The sequence below is a fragment of the Anopheles darlingi genome, chromosome 2, assembly GCF_943734745.1.
Source record: "Anopheles darlingi chromosome 2, idAnoDarlMG_H_01, whole genome shotgun sequence".
NCBI classification, from domain to species: domain Eukaryota; kingdom Metazoa; phylum Arthropoda; class Insecta; order Diptera; family Culicidae; genus Anopheles; species Anopheles darlingi.
The window spans coordinates 56,565,797-56,584,704 of record NC_064874.1 but is presented as its reverse complement, the minus strand read 5'-3'; the positions used below and the strand labels follow the sequence as shown (position 1 = coordinate 56,584,704).

The 18,908-nt window shown below is 45.3% G+C and overlaps 2 protein-coding genes across 3 annotated transcripts in view; both read left to right on the top strand.

Annotated features, from left to right (window-relative positions):
• The window catches only part of LOC125948683 (protein disks lost), a 77,855-nt gene extending 61,827 nt beyond the window's left edge, over positions 1-16,028 (top strand). For both annotated transcript variants that reach the window (XM_049674977.1, XM_049674976.1), the window contains 11 exons: positions 3,206-3,282; positions 6,276-8,216; positions 8,331-8,487; positions 8,555-8,836; positions 10,069-10,200; positions 13,398-14,429; positions 14,513-14,639; positions 14,715-15,062; positions 15,142-15,333; positions 15,429-15,616; positions 15,705-16,028. In XM_049674977.1, the coding sequence (XP_049530934.1) occupies positions 3,206-3,282; positions 6,276-8,216; positions 8,331-8,487; positions 8,555-8,836; positions 10,069-10,200; positions 13,398-14,429; positions 14,513-14,639; positions 14,715-15,062; positions 15,142-15,333; positions 15,429-15,616; positions 15,705-15,860 (4,632 nt within the window). In that variant the 3' untranslated portion in view covers positions 15,861-16,028. The remainder of the gene's footprint in view (positions 1-3,205; positions 3,283-6,275; positions 8,217-8,330; positions 8,488-8,554; positions 8,837-10,068; positions 10,201-13,397; positions 14,430-14,512; positions 14,640-14,714; positions 15,063-15,141; positions 15,334-15,428; positions 15,617-15,704) is intronic.
• Positions 16,029-18,501: 2,473 nt separating this feature from the next.
• LOC125948697 (beta-hexosaminidase subunit beta-like) overlaps positions 18,502-18,908 on the top strand; it is a 3,299-nt gene continuing 2,892 nt past the window's right edge. Inside the window, exons 1-2 of the mRNA XM_049675008.1 lie at positions 18,502-18,751; positions 18,832-18,908. The exon at positions 18,832-18,908 is cut by the window's right edge and continues 3 nt beyond it. Coding sequence (XP_049530965.1) covers positions 18,643-18,751; positions 18,832-18,908 — 186 coding nt within the window. The 5' untranslated portion in view covers positions 18,502-18,642. The remainder of the gene's footprint in view (positions 18,752-18,831) is intronic.

Below are 18,908 nucleotides of genomic sequence, written 5' to 3'. Positions count from 1 at the left end.
TCTGTGCTCCGAATCCGAATCGAAAGGAATGTTTTTTTTTCTTCCTACCTATCGGCGATGGTCGCGGGCTGACCGAGACCGAAGCGATATGCATACCGGGTGTCGCTTAAAACGTACGATGAAGTCAACTAAGCAGCGCCACACTTTATGCTGACACTGCACTCACTAGTAGCTGCGCTTAGTGGTGTGGTAAGCTATGAAAAAATGGTGTTTCATTCGTCAGTATTTAATAGCACACACACACACACACACACACACTCGTGTCGTTGTTACGGAAACCATCTATTTCGTCATCTTGATATCGCTTTGATAGCCATACTATTGTCGGAAATGCAAATTACTTGTACGTTTGTTTTTTAAACAAATTGTTGTAGTCTAGTTTTGCTGACTTAGCAGCTTTTATCTTGATTCTCCCAAAAAAATTTCACGTTTACAAAACACGAGTGCTTCATCAACGGTTTATCTAGAACGAAAATCTTCATCTCCAGCTCGACGGGGAAAGCAATTAAAGCATCTTTTGTTGCTGAAACAGCACCGCTTAAACTTGCGGACCGGGGGAGGGTATTCTTAAGAGATAAAAGAGTGAGAAGAAAAGAGAGAGAGAGGAAGAGAGACAAACTCCGGCTCAGTCGTCACGCAACCTGCTCAATATCAGGTGATGAACTTAGCACCGAAGACCTTGATCTTCGGCGAGGCCAGCTACTCTAGCCGGCAGCGAGCGCGCCGACGGACCCATGCCGGAGCGGGTCTCTCGGCCACATTCTCACGGATTTCGCAAAGATTCACATTCAAAGCTGCTCGCACCGAAGGAACGCAGAAGCCTGTGTATAGCGTATAGGCCATTGAACCATTGGCTGCTCGCTGGTGAGTGAGACAGCACAAAACGCTTTAACGCTCGTGTTATCCTCCAAGGCGCGCTGGGATTAAACGCCGTGGCTGGGAAACGATGGCAACGATGGCAAGAGCAGAGTATTCTAGCAGCCCTCCCTCTAGCCGCCTCTGGTTATATGTGCGTTGCGTCGAGCGGAAGTCGCTTGAGTGGAATCGTCATCGCGGAGGGATGGAGTGGGGTGGAATGGGGTACCGCTGAAGACGATGACTTATGGGGCGAAGGCAAGCATTGGTGGAATGCGCAAGTCTTCGATTTCCGTTCTGTAGAGCGCGAACATGGAGAGGCCAACGAACGTGAAGCAATCGTCAACATGCGTACACGCGGTGAAACGAATCCTTCCCATCCCATCGAGGAAACACACATGTCGATGATATGGCTTTGCTGTTGCTAAAGCCGAGCGGCGCTATGGAACCGCATAGATAGATCGCCAGGATTAGGGTCTCGGATCCACCGGTGCTCTGCGTGAATAGCTTCGACTTCCTCTGCGTTCAAGTTGGAGGTTACCCGTTGGTTCAAGGTTGTCTGACTCAACTGCTTTTGGTGCGTGGAGTTTGATGGTGCTGTCTCCCTCCTTTCGTTGCCAAATTAGCGGCGGTGGAAGTAGCTACGATCGTCGCCATGTGCAAGATTAGGAAGATTCGCTCGACTCGTTGATCGATCGTGGCACAGTGCTGTCCTCACCGCAGGGCACCGCTGTTGCGACAACGTGTTTAATATGAGACACTGTCGTCGACCTTCTTCACCTCACCATCAACCAGTCGCATCATCATGGCCACGGGACACACGGGGACACTGTCTGTAGACAGGCGGCTGCTTTCAGTTTCGTTCGAATAGTGCTTATGGTGCGAACGACGGCATTTCGATACTTTACTAACGAAACAGAAACCGTTTACCGCGGGATGCCGACGCTTGATCGGAATGTTACATGTTATAGTCAAGTACAATAAGTAAAGTGGTAATCTGGTGCATTAAATTTTGTGAGTTTATTTATTAGCGATTTATCATTTATGTAAACTATGTATTCCGTATTCTACTTGAATGTTGTTAATCAGAATTTCGTTTTCTAAACGGAGGAAAAAACATAAATTCCATGTGCCAAAAAGCAACGTCTGGTATATCCTTTTGTATCATTTCTTTAGATATAAAATTATTTCTTGTTTCGATCAATTTATTTATTGATTTTTCAGAATAGTATCTTATGATACTTAAAAAAAAGAAATAATATCAAAAATAACTTAGTCCTTGCTGTATTTGATGTAACCTCATTTTGCATTATTCTTAGCTGCCATTCCAATCATGAAATTATACAATGGCGCTTTTCTAGCCATGCGCTGTCAAAGGATAAACACTTAAACCGTTGGCGACAGAAAAGGCATATGGAGCACTAAATCGTCGTCATCGCCGGCTACAGGTGGTTGAAGTCGAATGGAGTGAAGTGCGGAATTTTGCGAAGAGACTACGTCCCGTCCTGGTGGGGGCTACCCGCACATGTGTGTCACCAAGATCAGGTTTCCAAGCCGCGTGGTGCTTGGGCGGTTAGCGAATTTTGGAATTCAGCCCGCTCATATCCTCCGAAATGAAGGTCATCCGCATTGGACGTTTTTCGGTCAATTGAACACACACCTGATCGCGCGACCCCCAAGAGGGTCGCGATATTTGACAAGCGGTCTAGGAAATGGGAAGTGGTTGGAACTACTCGATGGGAAGGTTACGGACGCCGCAAATGTGAGGTGGAAGCCCGGAGATAGGAGTGAACGCGAAACACTTGATTTGAACTAATGTGGCTGGCGGCCTCAAATACCTTAGCGAATGCGACAATGTTCACCTTCTTCGCCAAGTAAAAGCAAATCCGCAAACTACTCGCTTCACTTCTCAACGATCATTGCGATCATGATGATGATGACGATGATGGTGATGATGATGGTTGCTCTTGATCTTCAACCGTATGTCAATGAACGCAACAACATTCACACGTACCAGAAGCGGTTTGTGAAGGTAATCGTGATCGCGGCAGGTACGAACCTGCCGATAGTAAGTCGCGTTCTGTTCGATTCGACGTCGAGAGTGAAATACCAAGATTCCGCCGAAAACGAAACCCTTACCCCCTTCGGAGTTGTGTTCCTGCGAATGATTGGCTGGCCAGCCAAACCTTTACGGCCAGAGAGTCTGCATAGCCAAGCGCGCAATGCTTCGTTTGATGTTCCTGTCCTGATAGATTACTAATGTTTTACATTCTTTCGTTTTGTTCTTCTCCTATTTTCGGTTCCCTCGTTCCTCGATTGGATGTTTCAATTCACGCTGCGATTGGAATAGAAACATGAATCTCATCATCACTCCATCGAGGCATTCGCCAACTACTTCATCGGCTTCATTCACACGCAAACGGAAGAGTAAGTACATGATCCTCTGTTTAACCATTTCGTTCCTTTTCATGAAATTATCCTTATTTATTGTACCACACTACTTCATGTACTGTATATACTTAAAATAATTGAAAATAAAATTATAATTATTGCTATACCAGTACAGATCTAGCACCAAGAGCACGGTTTATAGGGAGCGATTATATTTGTAGTACAAGTAATTTAAATGCTTTGATCGCTACGGTGCTTCAACTTGTGTATTTAATTCAAAACCATTGAAATGCTAATTATAAACGTAACATCATAGGCTTCAGCAATCCAATACGAATAACTCAATGCTTTGCACGAGCACTAGCGAATACTTCAATGTCAACGGATGGGTGGCCAAAGCAAGGGGGCATAAAAATGAAAGTTCTTTGGCCCCTGGCAAGCGTGCAGGCGAACCACGTTCCAGCAAGACTCTCGTGTTTTGTCTTGCTCTAGCGCCCAGAATGAAATAGCCGAACTTGAACTTGACTAATCATCAACATCTTCACACGAGCTGCGGGCAAACGATGGAGCATGGTTTCGGATTCGATACATTCCGCGCCATCTTCAGCCAGACATTAGCCCAAACAGCGCCTTGGTCGAGCGTAACAATGACAGTAACATAGAAGTTCCTTCCCGCCGGGCAATGGATGCGAGTGAGAAGCGGATGACGAGAAACACCGAGAGAACTACCATGGAGATATGTTGGACACCTGAAAAAAAAGGCCATCAACTTCGGGCGGCGTCTGGCTTCGCGACCCTGACCATGAGGTTGTTACCGTGCACAACGTTCAGCTTAGCCAACCATCGCAGCCACCAAACCATGCGGGTCGGGGTCCAGTGGCGTGTTGGGTCTTTGTCCGTTACATTTTCCATCAAATTGTTGCCGCACTCTGCCCACTGGCAGAGTATCGTTCGTAACCCCTTTCCGGTGCGGGGTCGGCCGGATGTGGAAACTGAGACCATTGACTTTTTAACTGCGGCCGATGTTACGCTCGCATAATGATGCCCCTTCTCCAGAAGTCTTTTGTTCTACATCCCTGCACATGCTCTGATGCGATGGTGATGGCTGGCGGCGGTTGCTGGTGCTTTTGCTTTATTAGTGGGTTCATCTGAGACACACCGGGGTCAACATTTTCATGGGGTCGTCTGCTTTTTTTCGAGCTAAGCCTGTTCGTTTTATTGATTTACAACTAAATTTGTGTTTTACATTGTAACTTGTCACTGTACTACCTGTTATTTGAACTTGAATAAAAGAGATATAAGTATTTCGTCACACTACTATTGATCAGTTAGTATATTTGCAACTTTGCAGATTTCTGAACATTGATAAGCATTTCTATTAATTTATATGCTCTATGATTTTACTAATTGTGTTTAGTTGCATTACTCATGCAAATTTCATTGATTCATTGATTTACTTTACGTAAGCTCATAATAGGGACACTTAGTTTCTTACTAGAACACTCTACTACTAGAACTACTAGAAATTATCCATCATTTGCTAAGCACACGCTCCAAAGTGCACTGCTATAGTCGATTCGAATATTCGATGGCGTTAAACGGTTCAAATCGACAACATTTTTGTGAGTAGAATAGAAAAAGATCAATCTAGAAGATCTGCATTACGTTACAACCGATCCCTATAAAAATGATTCATTCTGGCTCTAACTGCTTGCTCGCATAATAAACGCTCAGCATAAAAAAAAATCCCCAATGTGCGATCAACTTCATGATGATGTTAGCGAAACGTTCCATAGAAACGATCGATCGGTTAAGAGCGATCGATAAATACTCTACGCAACACCGGTGCAAACTCGCAGCCATGCTAAAGCTTTGTCTTCCCGAGTAGATTGGCAAGATCGACGATCGGTGCCCGGCACGAAAACAGACGCGGGATCGTCCACACACGCGCTCTCACGATCGCCGAAGGAAAGGTTTACCAAAGGAAAGGAGAGTGAGCGCGCGAAACGAACGAACGACGGAACATGAAGACGGTGCGAGAACACCATCAGAGAGCCCCCAGCTTCGGACCAGCACCACATCCACCAGCGGAAGTTGACAGCTCGGCCCGGTGTGGGCTGCCCAGTTGCTCTCAAGCGGGAGGAGGGGTTTGGCTGAGAAGTGGGGAGCGGGTTGCCAAGCGGCGCCTGTGTTTCTGTCATATGCTATTGCGAGCGGAGCTTTTGTGCTCGACCTTGAACTTTCTTGTGTGCGCGCTGGTGCGCGAACCATTTCTATTTAAAGCCACATGATTAAGCGAAGAAGAGCGAAGAGGTGGTGGAGGAGCCCCCGGTGGAGCATACGCATACACGGTCGTTGCTACGCGTTTTTTTTTTGGGTGGCAGCTTGTAGAGTTACATACACACACACACACACACGCACACGCAACAGGGTAGAAAATAGCGAATAACTTTTGAACCTCCGGTCGACAGTGAACGGAGCCGGTGACGGACCGGCGGTCTATCCATGGGAACACGGGATGTCGGTGTGTGGTTCGTTTGCTTGTTACGGAAGTCTTTCGGGTGTTAGGTATCTAGTTTAATTGCAATACAACACAACGTGGCGGGTACACGTGGCGAGGGGAATCCTTCTACCTCATCGTTGTGCCTTTTGTCATTATCGGACGCCCCAATCTTAATGGGTTCGTTATTCTCACCGTACACTTCTGTTTCTGTATTTCTCTTTGTTCTATTCTTTGTTTTTTTGTTTAAAGATTGGACACGCTTGTGGTAAATAGAGAACAAAGAGAGAGAGAGAGAGAGAGAGAGAGAGAAAAGGAAAAGTATAAATCAGCACATTTTATGAGCACATTTAAACTTATGCTACAAGATGCAAATTACAAATGATGCTTTTAGGAGGATTCCTTTAGAAAACTTCAATCAACAAGCAATAATCTGTTTTAATTAATTAAATTATTATCCTCTATCTACATGAATATTCTTATCAATATGGCAATAGTAGTTTAAAACTGCTTTTTCGATTCGTTGCAGTTCTGGCAAGTACGCACCACCGAGATGTGATACACCGAGAAAGACATCATCCGGTAAGGCGTTCGAGACGAGCGGGATAGGGCGGAAACTGTCAATCATCGGTCCTGATGACCCAACGGCTGGCGGCACACCGACAGCAACCAGCGAGGGAGCCCGATTGGCGGAGGCATTGCTCGTCTCCGACGTTGAACCTGACACCACCGGAAGCTCGGCACATTTGAGAAAACGCAAACTGTTCGATAACCACGGACCGGATAAGCCGGATCGAAAACCCGTCAGCGGCAACACTCCCACCACCATCACCACTACCACCACTGACACAGTGAACCAGGACGATGGACGACCTAGCAAGCTGACGGACCCCACCGTGATTGGCAGTTCGACACCCAACGTCGGCAGCAATCTGTCACGGTGTCGATCCACCGGCCATACCCCGGTTTGTGCAACACCTCCACGCAATGCAAGTCGTGGTGTTGGTATCGCTAGTATCGGCAGCAACAGCAGCAGCATGCAATTGCTGTCTTACACCAGCACACCGATCGCCAATAGCTCAAATGCTCGTGAGAAGCACCAAGGAGGGACATCCAGCCAACGGAACGGTGGTGTTTGTCACAGTCTGGAGGCTTCTAACGGAACGCCTTTTCGGAGCCATGTTGAGGATGGAGGCCGGCGTAGTAAAACCAGCTCACCTTGTCTCGGAGACTTTGTGGTGACGTCGTCATTGAAATCCCACAAAAACCGCCGATCATCAGCGATGAGCAGCAATAATCATAGTGGTAATGAGCCGAGTTTTACTCTACAGCGAAGTGCCGGATACGGGAACAACAGCTCATTGTTTCAGGACAACGAGTTTCCTCTGCTGAACGCCAATAGTCCTGCTACTTCTACTCCGGTTAAAGGCACAAGTGATGGTGGTGCAGAGGATAATAAAAAGAAATTTTCCAACGTGAACAAATCCGCATCCCACCAGCACCAGCGGCAGCCGATGGACATTGCCGGTAGTAGTAAGAAAGGTCAACGCCGACGTATTGCACCGACCACCGTCAGCCATACGGTATCGGCGAGGCACGATTTCAATTCATCTTCGCTTACATTTGACAACCACCTCGTGTCGCTTGACAGTACTGACGGTGATGGCGACTACGATCCCCGGGGCATGTTACGCACTTTCAAGGCAGAGATTCAAAATGACTTCCAGGCGGAACGGTCTCGAATAACACCGCAACATTCCGGGAGCGGTCACGCAAAGCAGCTGCAATCGCAGTATTTGGAGTTCGCGCAAAGGGAAGCGGGGCAAGCAAGCGCTGTACAAACTGCAGGCGATAGTGCTGATATTGAACCGTCCATTAGGCCGTTGGAGACAGCGGAGCTTGCACCGCGAGAGTTGTTGGTTATAAATTTCGATTGTGTTAAACGGAGAGCTTCAATCGACCGTTTGGTGGCCGTCTATGCTCTTCTGATGGATCTGAACCTGGTACCAAATCTACTGAACGAGCTGGCATATCTTATCAATTTGGTGAGCGCAGAACGCTACATCGTGCCGACGCTGACCGAGAGTGGCGAAAGTAGCGATGAGTTTCTAACCAGCATCCTACGAAACCCTCACAATTGCGTTTACTTTGCAACGGAGGTACTACAGCAGCAACGGAAGCTGCTGGCGTTGCTCGACTGCACCACGTTGCGGGTTGTGGTAGAGAATGAGCAGCTCAGCGTGCTTCAACCCGCACTGAACGGCTTCCTGCAGGAGGTGTTGGCACAAAAAATGAAACTCGAAACCACACCGACCGTCGGTGCCGGTGGTCCAAACAGTGAGCTGTTGGTCAACAGCAGCATAACGAACGTGTTCTACCAGCAGGAAAACGATACGAAGGATCACTTCCCTTCACTAAAGGAATTTGGCGCGTTTAACAAGCAACGCGATTCCTTCTACACCATTTTGAGGTTAGCTTTGTTTACTTGATTATACCAACATGGATATGCATGCTTATTTAATCTGAACAAGTATCTGTGTGTCTCCGTATCCAAATGAACTAACCAACTTATCTTGAATACTAGGATATGGGAGACCGAGCATCTCAATCCGGCCTGGGAATTCGAGGCGAAGCTTGGGTCGAAGGTCCGCTCTATGATGGAGATCTTGCAGCATCCCATCAATATGGCTCATCTGGCCAGGCTGTTCTGTGCCCAACTTATAATATCATGCAACTTCGACGTGAGTATGCTGATGATGCGCGTGTGCTAAGGAGATCAATCGACGGAGTTTTTCTTCCCATCCCTAGAATTCTGCGAGCGAACTGCAGATGGCATTGCCAAGCATTGACCTGACGAAACTGTCCAAGCTACGGCAGCGCCTTGTGGCACCGAGTCTTTTTTCTACGCAATACCTTTTCCCGGGAAGCCAGGCATTTTTTCGTGATTTCGTGTTGGCAAGCGAAAACCATCAGATCTTTATCGAGCAGCTAAAGGTGGTCCTGATACATGAGCTGCTCCAGATGAACGGCTCAACTTACGAAATATTCAACGTTGCCATCCCGGAAAACCAGGGGCGGTGCGAGTATGTGGTAGGTATGGGGTATCATAGCGCGGGAGGGAGAACCATCCAGGGGTGGCTTCAAGTGGGAGCAATTTTTTTTCTGTTCCGGTCATACACAACTCGACCTGACATCCGACATGACGAGGGTCGGTCTGGGGGTGTTGCTCGGGCTCAGGAATATTGATAAAACAACGCATTACCATCGCGCGAGGTGTCACGTGAACCACCCGGTGAGAGAGAGAGAGAGTCATTTGAAAGTTTGTTCAGGCTAAAAGGTTGATTGTAAATTGTTATCATTTCGTCGAAACACAATCCATTAATGATCGGTCAGTGTAGAACAATGAATTGCCGCTTGATTTGTTGCTTATGGTAGCTGTCATCTGCTTGGCGAAGTACAATCAATGCGGAAAATTCCATTCTAATCACAACGCTCTAGGACACTTCAAATTAATATTCCTACTCTATCAGCATTCCTACCAACAGTTTGTCCGCATTTCGAGTGCACGTCAGGTACGTCGCCACTCGGCAAGCGTTGCGCAGAATATTATCAATTCGCAGGAAAATATCTCTCCGGCATCACCCATCCCTCCACCGGGAACGGGCGTGCTCAACAGCCTCGACGGTGTGGGGTGTGCGCTTCATAGATACGCAGTAGCGCTCCGAAATGGATCGATAACCAACCGCCTGTTGTTGGTATGACGCGGTCGTGGAAGTATCCTCGGTCGTGCGTACACAGCTTGCTCGCATTGACGGCTTTCATGGTGGAACCCTTCGGAAAGCGTTTGTGGAATGTAGCATCGCAAATCGTGGCGTGGCGATAGGAGAAGGGCCTTTTATGGGACAATTTGATTTGCCGCTCAAAGCCTTCAGCAATGTGCAGCCGACCTGCAGCCACACCACGAGTTCGTTGAACTCTTTCGCACCAGATTGGAAAGTAAATAGGGGACCAACCGTTGGTTTGGTGGAACATTGCCAAACAGTGGAACGGATTCCGTGGTGGAAAGTGTGACGAAAACTCACCGGATCATGATATTCTTTTAGTAATTGTGCGTCAAATTATTTGTCTATGCAAATGTTTTCAACAAAACTGCGCGGACCAGTGGCTGACCAGGCGTCTCCATTGGTTGATAACGGTTGTGTTTTTCTTCATTATTTTCGATTCAATTTCCGCAACCCTGCACTCGATTCTGCATTTTTACCGTTGAATATTTGTATTTTTCGTGAAAATTGAATTATATAAATCGTTTCATCTTATTTCAGGTGCGCCCAGAAACAATGTCCACGATGCGAGTGTTGGCAAAATTTGTTGGATTCATTATAGCGCGGCCATTCCAGTACGAGGGCTATCGTAGCATTCTAGTGGATAATCGGCAAATTGCGCTACGTAACACGGTAAGAAGTAGTTTGTCATGTGAATCATTTATCGCCAGTATTGCCACCGGTGGTCTGGTGTTAGTGTAACTGGCGTTATCAGTGTAGGCTGGGGACAATCCCCAGACAATGATTTTCCTTGATCTCGACCGGCTTATACAGCTAATGCCGTGCTCCCATTCATGGATTAGACCGATGGTGCTACACGGCCTGAGACGTACGGTATCGAGGGGTTGCTATGTGGCTCCCTACCGAAGCCGAAGATGAAGGCGTGGCGTACCGCAGTGACGAGCAGAGGCTCGCAGGCTCTCCGTCTGCTGGTGTCTGGAAATGAAATTTTCTCAATTTCCTGCGTTTTGTCGCAGCATTGCGGCTTACGGCGGGTCGGTTGAGGCCCGGCCGCTGTGATTGTGGCCTTGTCCGGCTGCCTTGCATTTGTTTATGTGTGCAGGGGCGCGAAAACAAAGAAAATGCGTATCATGCGCAGAAAGTAGCATCTCTTTGTCGATGTGGTTGTGCGTCTGCGGAGACCGGTAGTCCAGAGAAAGCTGCTGGTTTTCCCTGGATCCTCTCAATCGGTATCGCACGGTCTTCTCTTTCTCTCTCAAACGTACACACACATACAGACAATCTCTGCCGTTCGTGCTTCATCGCTCTATTTGTGGTCTTCGTGATGCACCCGAACAACGTGCTAAACCCATCACAAAGAATCCTTTAGCATTCGTTCGATTGGAAAACTTCCGACAGCGTATAAAACCGGGACGCGGCGGCCGCTGCTGGTTCTGCTTGTTGCGCATAGTCACACGCGGCAACTCCGCTCCGTCAGTGTGTGTTTGGCACTGCTCAATGTTTGTTTTGTGTTAGCTCCTCCAGCTCTAGGCAATCGAATGATATTGTCGGCATTTCCGCATGTTGCTTTTATATGATCTGCGAGAGTTATTCGTATGTTTGTAGTGGTTTTGGGATTTGCAATGCCGGGGTTGGTCGTCCATTGTGAGATGCCTCTTACCTCCGCTGGGCTGGATTGTATTGAAGCACCGAGAAGGCATTTTGAAATACTTTCTCTGTTTGTTTCTAAAAGTGTTTTTGAGTTGTATATTTGATTTTCACTATTTTAACATTTCTTTTATAAAATAATAATTTAATTTTTCGTAAATAAATTCAGGAGAAAATAAAACAGTGGTCAACAATTGATTGTGCTCGGTCACAATCATTCCTTACATTAGACCTTCTCGATATACTTGACTAGTCACAGTAATACTTCATAAACGAAGTCATCGTCGTTACGCTTTTCTTATCAACAACTGGGCCTTTTAATTGTTTCGAAAATCCAAATGATTGCCAGCTGCCACGCCGCGAGCATTCTTTCAGCAAAGCTGTAGACTGTTATTGCATTCTAATCGTCCTTTGTCAGACTGTCACCATGACAAGGAAAAAGGGCCACAAAAACGTGGGTAGGAGCCAAAGACCAAAGACTGAACCAACATGTAGTCCAGTGGCGACGTCCTCGTGTTATTCATCATTCTGCGTTTCAGTTTTGGGTCGTATTCTCTTCCTCTGGCGCGACGGATGAAACAGTAAATCCCACCAATCCTGGGAAGCAAACTGTTGATTTTTAATTCTCTGCACCGAGATACCGGAACATGCTCAGAAATGCTGTTGGCGGATGGCACACGATGGGGCCTCCAGGGCCTTTGCTAGTACACTAAGTTGGAAAATCAATTTTCTAAAAGCAAGACAAAAGAGAGCCATAAAACCGATAAAATAGTGTGATTGTTTCTGCTTACCTCTACCCGCTTGTTTTTGTTCAGCGCAAGACGGGCTAGATCGGCGCGGGGTAAATCTCGTTGAAGTGATACATACTTCCCCATAGGGTGTTGAGCCGCTTTCAGATTGCTACCACCAGATGCCAAAGTGGATGTTTTCGCCGGATGTGCCGTTCACCTTCTTCTTATCCTTTGCTCATTCAAACCGCTCGTCTACTTACATCTCATACCGAAATCGTAGACTAAGAATTATATGTATGTATGTGTGTTAATGCAGAGTCCCTTGATTGAAGAGGAATGGCGCCCTTGCATGAGTTGACAGAATGCGGAAGAGAAGCCCGGGGAGCTGTGGGGTATTGAGAGGCATGAAAGCTGTTGCATGTCTTACGAGCACCATTATCGTAAGAAGATACCATTACGGTAATTTTTTCCGGAACAACAGACTACCGTCCTCGTATATAGTATCTCCATTTCGCCGTCGCAGCGCCCTTCGGTTGAAACTGTTTGTGTAATGTTCGTTCTATGGTGTGGTGAGACTATGAACCCGGATAACTCCAGCTATAGGGCGGTGGGGGTTATACCTTTTCTTTCTGTCCTGTAGTCCGGAAAGACCGTTGTTGTTTTTCCTCGTGCCATGTTATTTTTCCGCCACTTTCGATTTCCTGTTTATTCTTTACACCCACTTTCATCAACTTTGGGATGGACTGGATATCGATTAAATGGAAAGAATCTTGAATCTGTTAGCTAGAAGATGGATTGTGTTAAAATACTGTGCAGCATGCGCTTTTAGAGAAATTTTGTAACACAAACTACGCCCACGCTCCAATTGATAAGCTGAAAATAAAATTGAAGCGATGTTCTTTACAATTAAGTGCTTCGTAAATTACTGCGGAGAATCATATTATGTTATTTTATATCATATTATGAAGAAAGTCATTCCTTAACTGGTGTAATAAAAATAAATTCCTTCGATGCTCGATTTGGTAGTTGTTTCGAAATAGGTCCGGGTTATCATACATGATTTGTAAGATGTGTGTTCAACGATTTAAAGTAAAATATATTTTATGGAACCTCGTCGATTATTGGGATTTCATCCAATAACTAAAATAACAATGACTTTCACAAAGTTCCATACTACAATTAGCCATTAGATCGTCTATTGCCACTTGTAGGGGCATTTGCGCCGAAATTCGATCATCCCGTTATCTATCCATTCTCCCGCTCTAACTTTGCTTTCTCTCTTGTTCTTTTTATCTATAATCGACTGATCGTTTGTGCGTCCACTAGAGTGATCGTTTGTTTTCTTGGCACGTATGAAGTTATCGCGATAACTTGTGTTCAAAATTTACCCTGAGGTTGGGTCAAAATTGTTATTGAAAAAGATTTTTTTTAATCATTATATATTTCTTTGCCAATTCTCACAATACATTTGATCGTCTTTTCTCCTCACAGCTGCTGCCTCCGTTCGATGTGAAGTTGGTTCTTTTACGATCCGTAGTGGAGAAGAAACTCGTTATCACAATTCCTTGGATAGCGCAGTATCTCAGCATGCTGGATGCAGTAACGCTTCGGTTACGGTACTACGAAGAACTTTTTCGGTTGCTGCACCAAGTGTACCAGACAACGGCAACGTGCGAGCTACTGTCACATCGACCAATGTTTATCATTCCCACGTCAAAATTTATCGTGCGCGCCTGTCTGGATTGGTTGTTCGATCAACCGAACGTGCCAGAAGAGTACTACAGCTCACACACCGATTACGAGATAAGTGGTGATGGAAAACTGCCGACTACGAACATAGAACAGTTAGCATTGGAGGAGATCGGTGGCATTAGTGGTTTGATGAAAAGGAATGAAATAGTCTCAGATCAAAAAACCAGTGCCAGCGCACCATTTGTGACCAGTTCGAAAAAGAAAACGACTGACATACCTTTCGCCTTTAATCCTCTGTTGGAAAGCGTACTGAGCGCTGCCTGCCCGTTTCTAGCCGATTTCCGTGTGGCCGTTATGCCCTCGAAAGTGGAAAAAACGTTATCCCGAACGGGCCGCTACCGTCACATCACGACACGATACTCCGGCTCTGTTACGAAACCGACTGGGGCAGATCTGGACGCATCGTTCGCACTCGAACCAGCCACAGATATCCCATCCACGGCCGGCGCGAACCACCAGACCAGTCAGAAGCCATCACACATGGACATTCAGCATCGGCTAACGGAAGCGTTTCTACAATCGCAAAGCCTTTCGGTGCGCCGAACGGTTGAGTTCATTATCGAACGGGCTACCTCTGCCGTAATCAAGGATTTCCAAATGCTGTACCTGTTACCGGAGAAGAAAACAGTCACTGATCGGATCGGTGCTGTTGAAGTTACTACCTTACGTGAAACTATGACCCGAATCCGTACCGTCTGCGACGATGCTCTTAAAGGCATTAATGACACCTGGGAGAGTCACGTGCCACCAATGCTCAGCAAGCGAATCACGGTAATTGCTCGCGTCTGTTCTGCGGAATGTGGCGTCCGCTTGTTATTTTCCGCACAATCCTAACACGACTCTTTCTACTGCAGGATGCTTTTGATGGATTGCTCCCAGTGGAAACGATCGAAGCTGTGCAAAACACGTGTAAGAGCATTGCTCTCGACCGATGTATCCAAAAAACCAACGAATGGCGCCAGTCGTACATGTCAGACACAGGTACTTTGCTGCCTCAAAGCAGCTTCTGACACGTTCACCCTGAATGATTTATTTATTCTCCATTTGTTTCCCTAGACTTGTTTTGTAAAAATATAGAAGGTGAAGCTAGCACATTGATTACAGTCAAGCAGCGCTCCAATGCTCAAAAATACCAACCAAATATTCAACCATCGGAACCATTGTCCAACGTGAACATAGTCCTTCATCTATCGTCTGATTGCGCCGTAATGCCTGCAGTACTTTACAACACGTTGCAAGTGTTATTGCATGATGCCGCCAGAGCGCCGGACCGTATTACAGTGGACAATTTATCTGAATTTTTGCAACAAACTCAAATCTTCCTCGATGATCCGGCACTCATCATTACAAGCACGATGAACCGCATGTTAGCGTACATGCTATTGCAGCTATTCCTGTTGTTAAGTATGCATTTATAGACATGGTGTTTGCAATCGCATAAGATTATTTTTTAACTTTCAAATTTAATGTTTCCACTTTGTAGTAAAATCGCGCTGTGATTTGATCGTACCTGACATAGTAGAATCTGCTGTGAAGATCTGGAAGCACAAAAAGCTAGAGCCACACTGCCAGCCTCCGGTGACCGAAGGTGAAGGCTCGCCTACATTGCGTTTGTCACCATCAAAAGATCGTTCATACAATGATGAACAATATACGCGCAAACCAAGGCAGCAAGGTAATATTTTTTGCCCGCTCGAATGGTCTTGGTACTCTGCCACTTATGTACTTGCTGTTACAAATGATCATGATTTACAATCTCTATCTTTTTAGAGTCGAAGTACATATTTTCACACTTGATAACCAAGCGATTCGTGCGAATGATGGAGGAAAATCCTGCACCCAACATGCATTACGATACATACGCCAAGTTTATCATTGTCCTGGTAGAGGCTGAATTGATAACTATTAGTTTGCTCAATGAACAAATTATTTCAATTTTCCGCGAAGATTGGCCACAGGTACCAGATTGGACGAACCAATGATGGTCGGTGTTCCTAAAGAATATCTCGTTTTACAATGTTTTCCTTCACACTATCTCCCTCACAGGATACACTAGATCGTATTTCGACGGTTATTAATAGAGTACTGAATAACAGCACCAAGGCAAAATCTGGTCGTTCCCAGCACAATGTGGATGATTCGCAGTCGGAAATGTTCATGGAGATGCTCTCTGATCTTGCTCGAGATATTGAAGAATTTTGATATTCAAAAATTTACTCGACGCGTTGTCTACATTTTCCTCACAAGACTCAGGCCCGGCATTCACAGCGAGATCGTGTGCATAGCCATCGATGGACCACGCCGTTTGCATTTCAATATTATGACACACTCTTACTATCTTTAAGTGATATTTCGAATAAATGCGTTTTAAAAGACAAACTTGCCTTGTTAGGTCTTCGGACGGTTACAGACGGTTTTCGGAAGGTTTGTTCGAGTCGCAAATGTTTGCGATCACGATAACTCAAACGGAATATAGATCTTTTTAGAGTAATGTAAGTTGGTTTAAAAATTTTAACCATAACCGTGTAGCGTTTTGAACCATAAACACTGTATCCAATAGGCTCTGTCTGACCCGGTAATGCCGAAGAAGATGCAAACAAACAACTCTTCTTGAGTTCAGCCAACTATGGGTTTCTTACTAAGGTCGGCCAACGCTACGTGGCTCATTACGAAACTAATATGTTTGATCTGCCATTGATTAACTGATTTGGGCTATAAGATAAGCCACAACCGCTCTCCAATCCGTTGTGATCAGCCTAGTTTAATTCAGCATTATTCTTTTCTAGCAATGTCTAGTGGCAAAAAAATTTCTCGACGATTTCTAGACGAAAAGTTCGATGGCTTCTTAAGGGGGTCTTACATATTTAATGTTGTTTTGGTGTTTTATATTTCTTTTTCTGAACAAAGAAACTTTGAAGAATATTGTGTAAACGTTTTGGATTCATCTGGGTTCATTGTATCATCAAAACTGCAGGAATGTGAACATTATCTGTGAACTTTATCTGTACTTCGTTTTGTAGTTCGCCAGATAAATGTTTGTGGATAATTATGTAAATCTCGCTTTTTATGCTCAGATGGTCGATCAAGCACACATTTTTGAAGACATGCCTCTTTCATCACATCGACAGCGGCAGTGACAGAATTTTGGGAAGAATGATTTGTTCTTTTCGGAATTCGAAAGTTCATCATTTGTACAACGGAACCATTAGAACGGGCAGGAAAAGTGGGATTCAAATACGGCGAGCATTCCCATAACTAAATGTGTGTGGAAAGATCTCTGAATCACTACTGGGACTCTGGAGTCCTGAGCTCGAAAATACCATCCTATTGATGCACGAAACATGAGACTTTTTTGACTGATCTACAGCTACATTAAAAATTGATGGCATTTATCAAACTAACTAAAGAAAGCCTTATTCTTATTTTGATAAATTAGAAAGCCACTTATTATTATTTGGATAAAATATTTGGCCATGGTAGTGGTCTAGGGGACGCGTATATCTTATTGCGGGCATTTGTTACTGGTCCCCGCCAGCGGCCTAAGAGCGCTAAAACACCTGCAATTCTACACGTAGCCTTTCCACTATGCGGCCACCGCAGTTGCTAGTGGTGTTGAAATGCTCCTTGCCTTCGCATATCCGCTGAACCACGTTTTCTTCCCTTTCGCTCCTCGATCGTGCGGCGTCTATCTCTACCCTGGCAACTTCGAAATTAGGCAAACAAACAGGACATGCACAGACTCAGATGAGACTCCCTGAAATACCAATGTTTCGATAAGAACTGGCCAAGACAAGGGTCGATCTCACCATACCTGCGAGACAGCCATCTTTCGAAATTTGGAATAAGCCAATACGTCCAACGGCCGTACTCATCATTTTCTCACTCACGCTGCCATCGCTAGAGCGACCTACGTCTGATAAGGTACGGTATTGTTGCAAATTGTGAATGGAACTGTTAGCAAAATAAATGCATTCTCGCATTCTTCCATTGACACTGTCAGGGATGGTTGAAGCTGGAATGACGACGAAGAAGTTCCAGCATAAAGATTGTTTCAGTTAGAATTTGGCCGCAAACATCACCCAAAATATTTTGTTCAATACTGCAGGTCACCTCATTGGCCTCTCTTATTGCAGAAATTTTCTTTTAAATTTGTTTTTACAAATTTCTGACACTTTCCTTAAGTTTTCCTTTAGTCCTTTGGATTGATTGCTTCTCTGCTGCAAGGAGAGCTCTTTTATCGATCCTTTCCTGGTATTTGTTGAAATGCCTTTTTACGTTTGTTTTGCCGTCCATATTTGTGCGTATAGCCTCCATGCACTGATTTTGTGAATCACATTTGGTTTCAGGATTACACTTTCTTAGTAATGTTTGAATATTGTATTTTAATTTGTGTTTGGAAATTTCATTAATTTTACGATTTTTCCTCCAACCAAAGCGTGTTCTTTTAGTAGTTGTGTAGATTTTTTTTAAACAGTTCTTCAACACTGAAGTTCAAAACGAAAGGAATTTTGAATTAATCTTTTTTTTAACCATTCGAAAAAGACGACTTTTACAGGCGTTTCATAGGCGATTTCATTACATTACAAAAAAACGATAAATTTAGAAAATTCATGATGTTTCTACCATAGTTAGTGCGACGCGCTAACACTGCATTTAATGTGCGAAGTAATCAATAAAAGTGCAGAGAAGCTGATACGATTCTTCAACGGCAACCTTCGGATCGAAGAGATACGAAAAAGGTGTTGGTAAATGCGCGAGAAAGAGCATCCGGAGAGTTTAAGAGCGTTATCAGGAGAACATCGGGTCGGAGAACATCGAGAAATTACAATCCCCCACGGCAGCAGCAGCAGCAGCAGCAGCACGAGTCCATCGAGCTCTGATCGTCAATTCGTCTTGGTCGATCGTCCGAACCGGGTTCAAACCGGGAGTTGCTGCATCACTAACCGTGCTTGTTTGTTTGCTCCGTGATCTGTTCGTGGTTAACATGAAAGCGGTTCAATTTCTGCAGCCCCTGTTGGGCATCGCATTCGCTGTGATCGTATGTGTAAATGGCTACATCGTCGATCCCGGTCCAGTGGTGAAGGCCACCAAAGGTAAGTACCAGCAACATGGTGCATCATAACCGGTGTTAGTGACCTCTGACACGTCTACTCTCACGTTCTGTGGGTTCCAGGAGAAGTGTGGCCTAAGCCGAGAAATCAAACCAAGTCGCAGCACTTTAACGTGATCAAGCCCGGATCGTTCCATTTT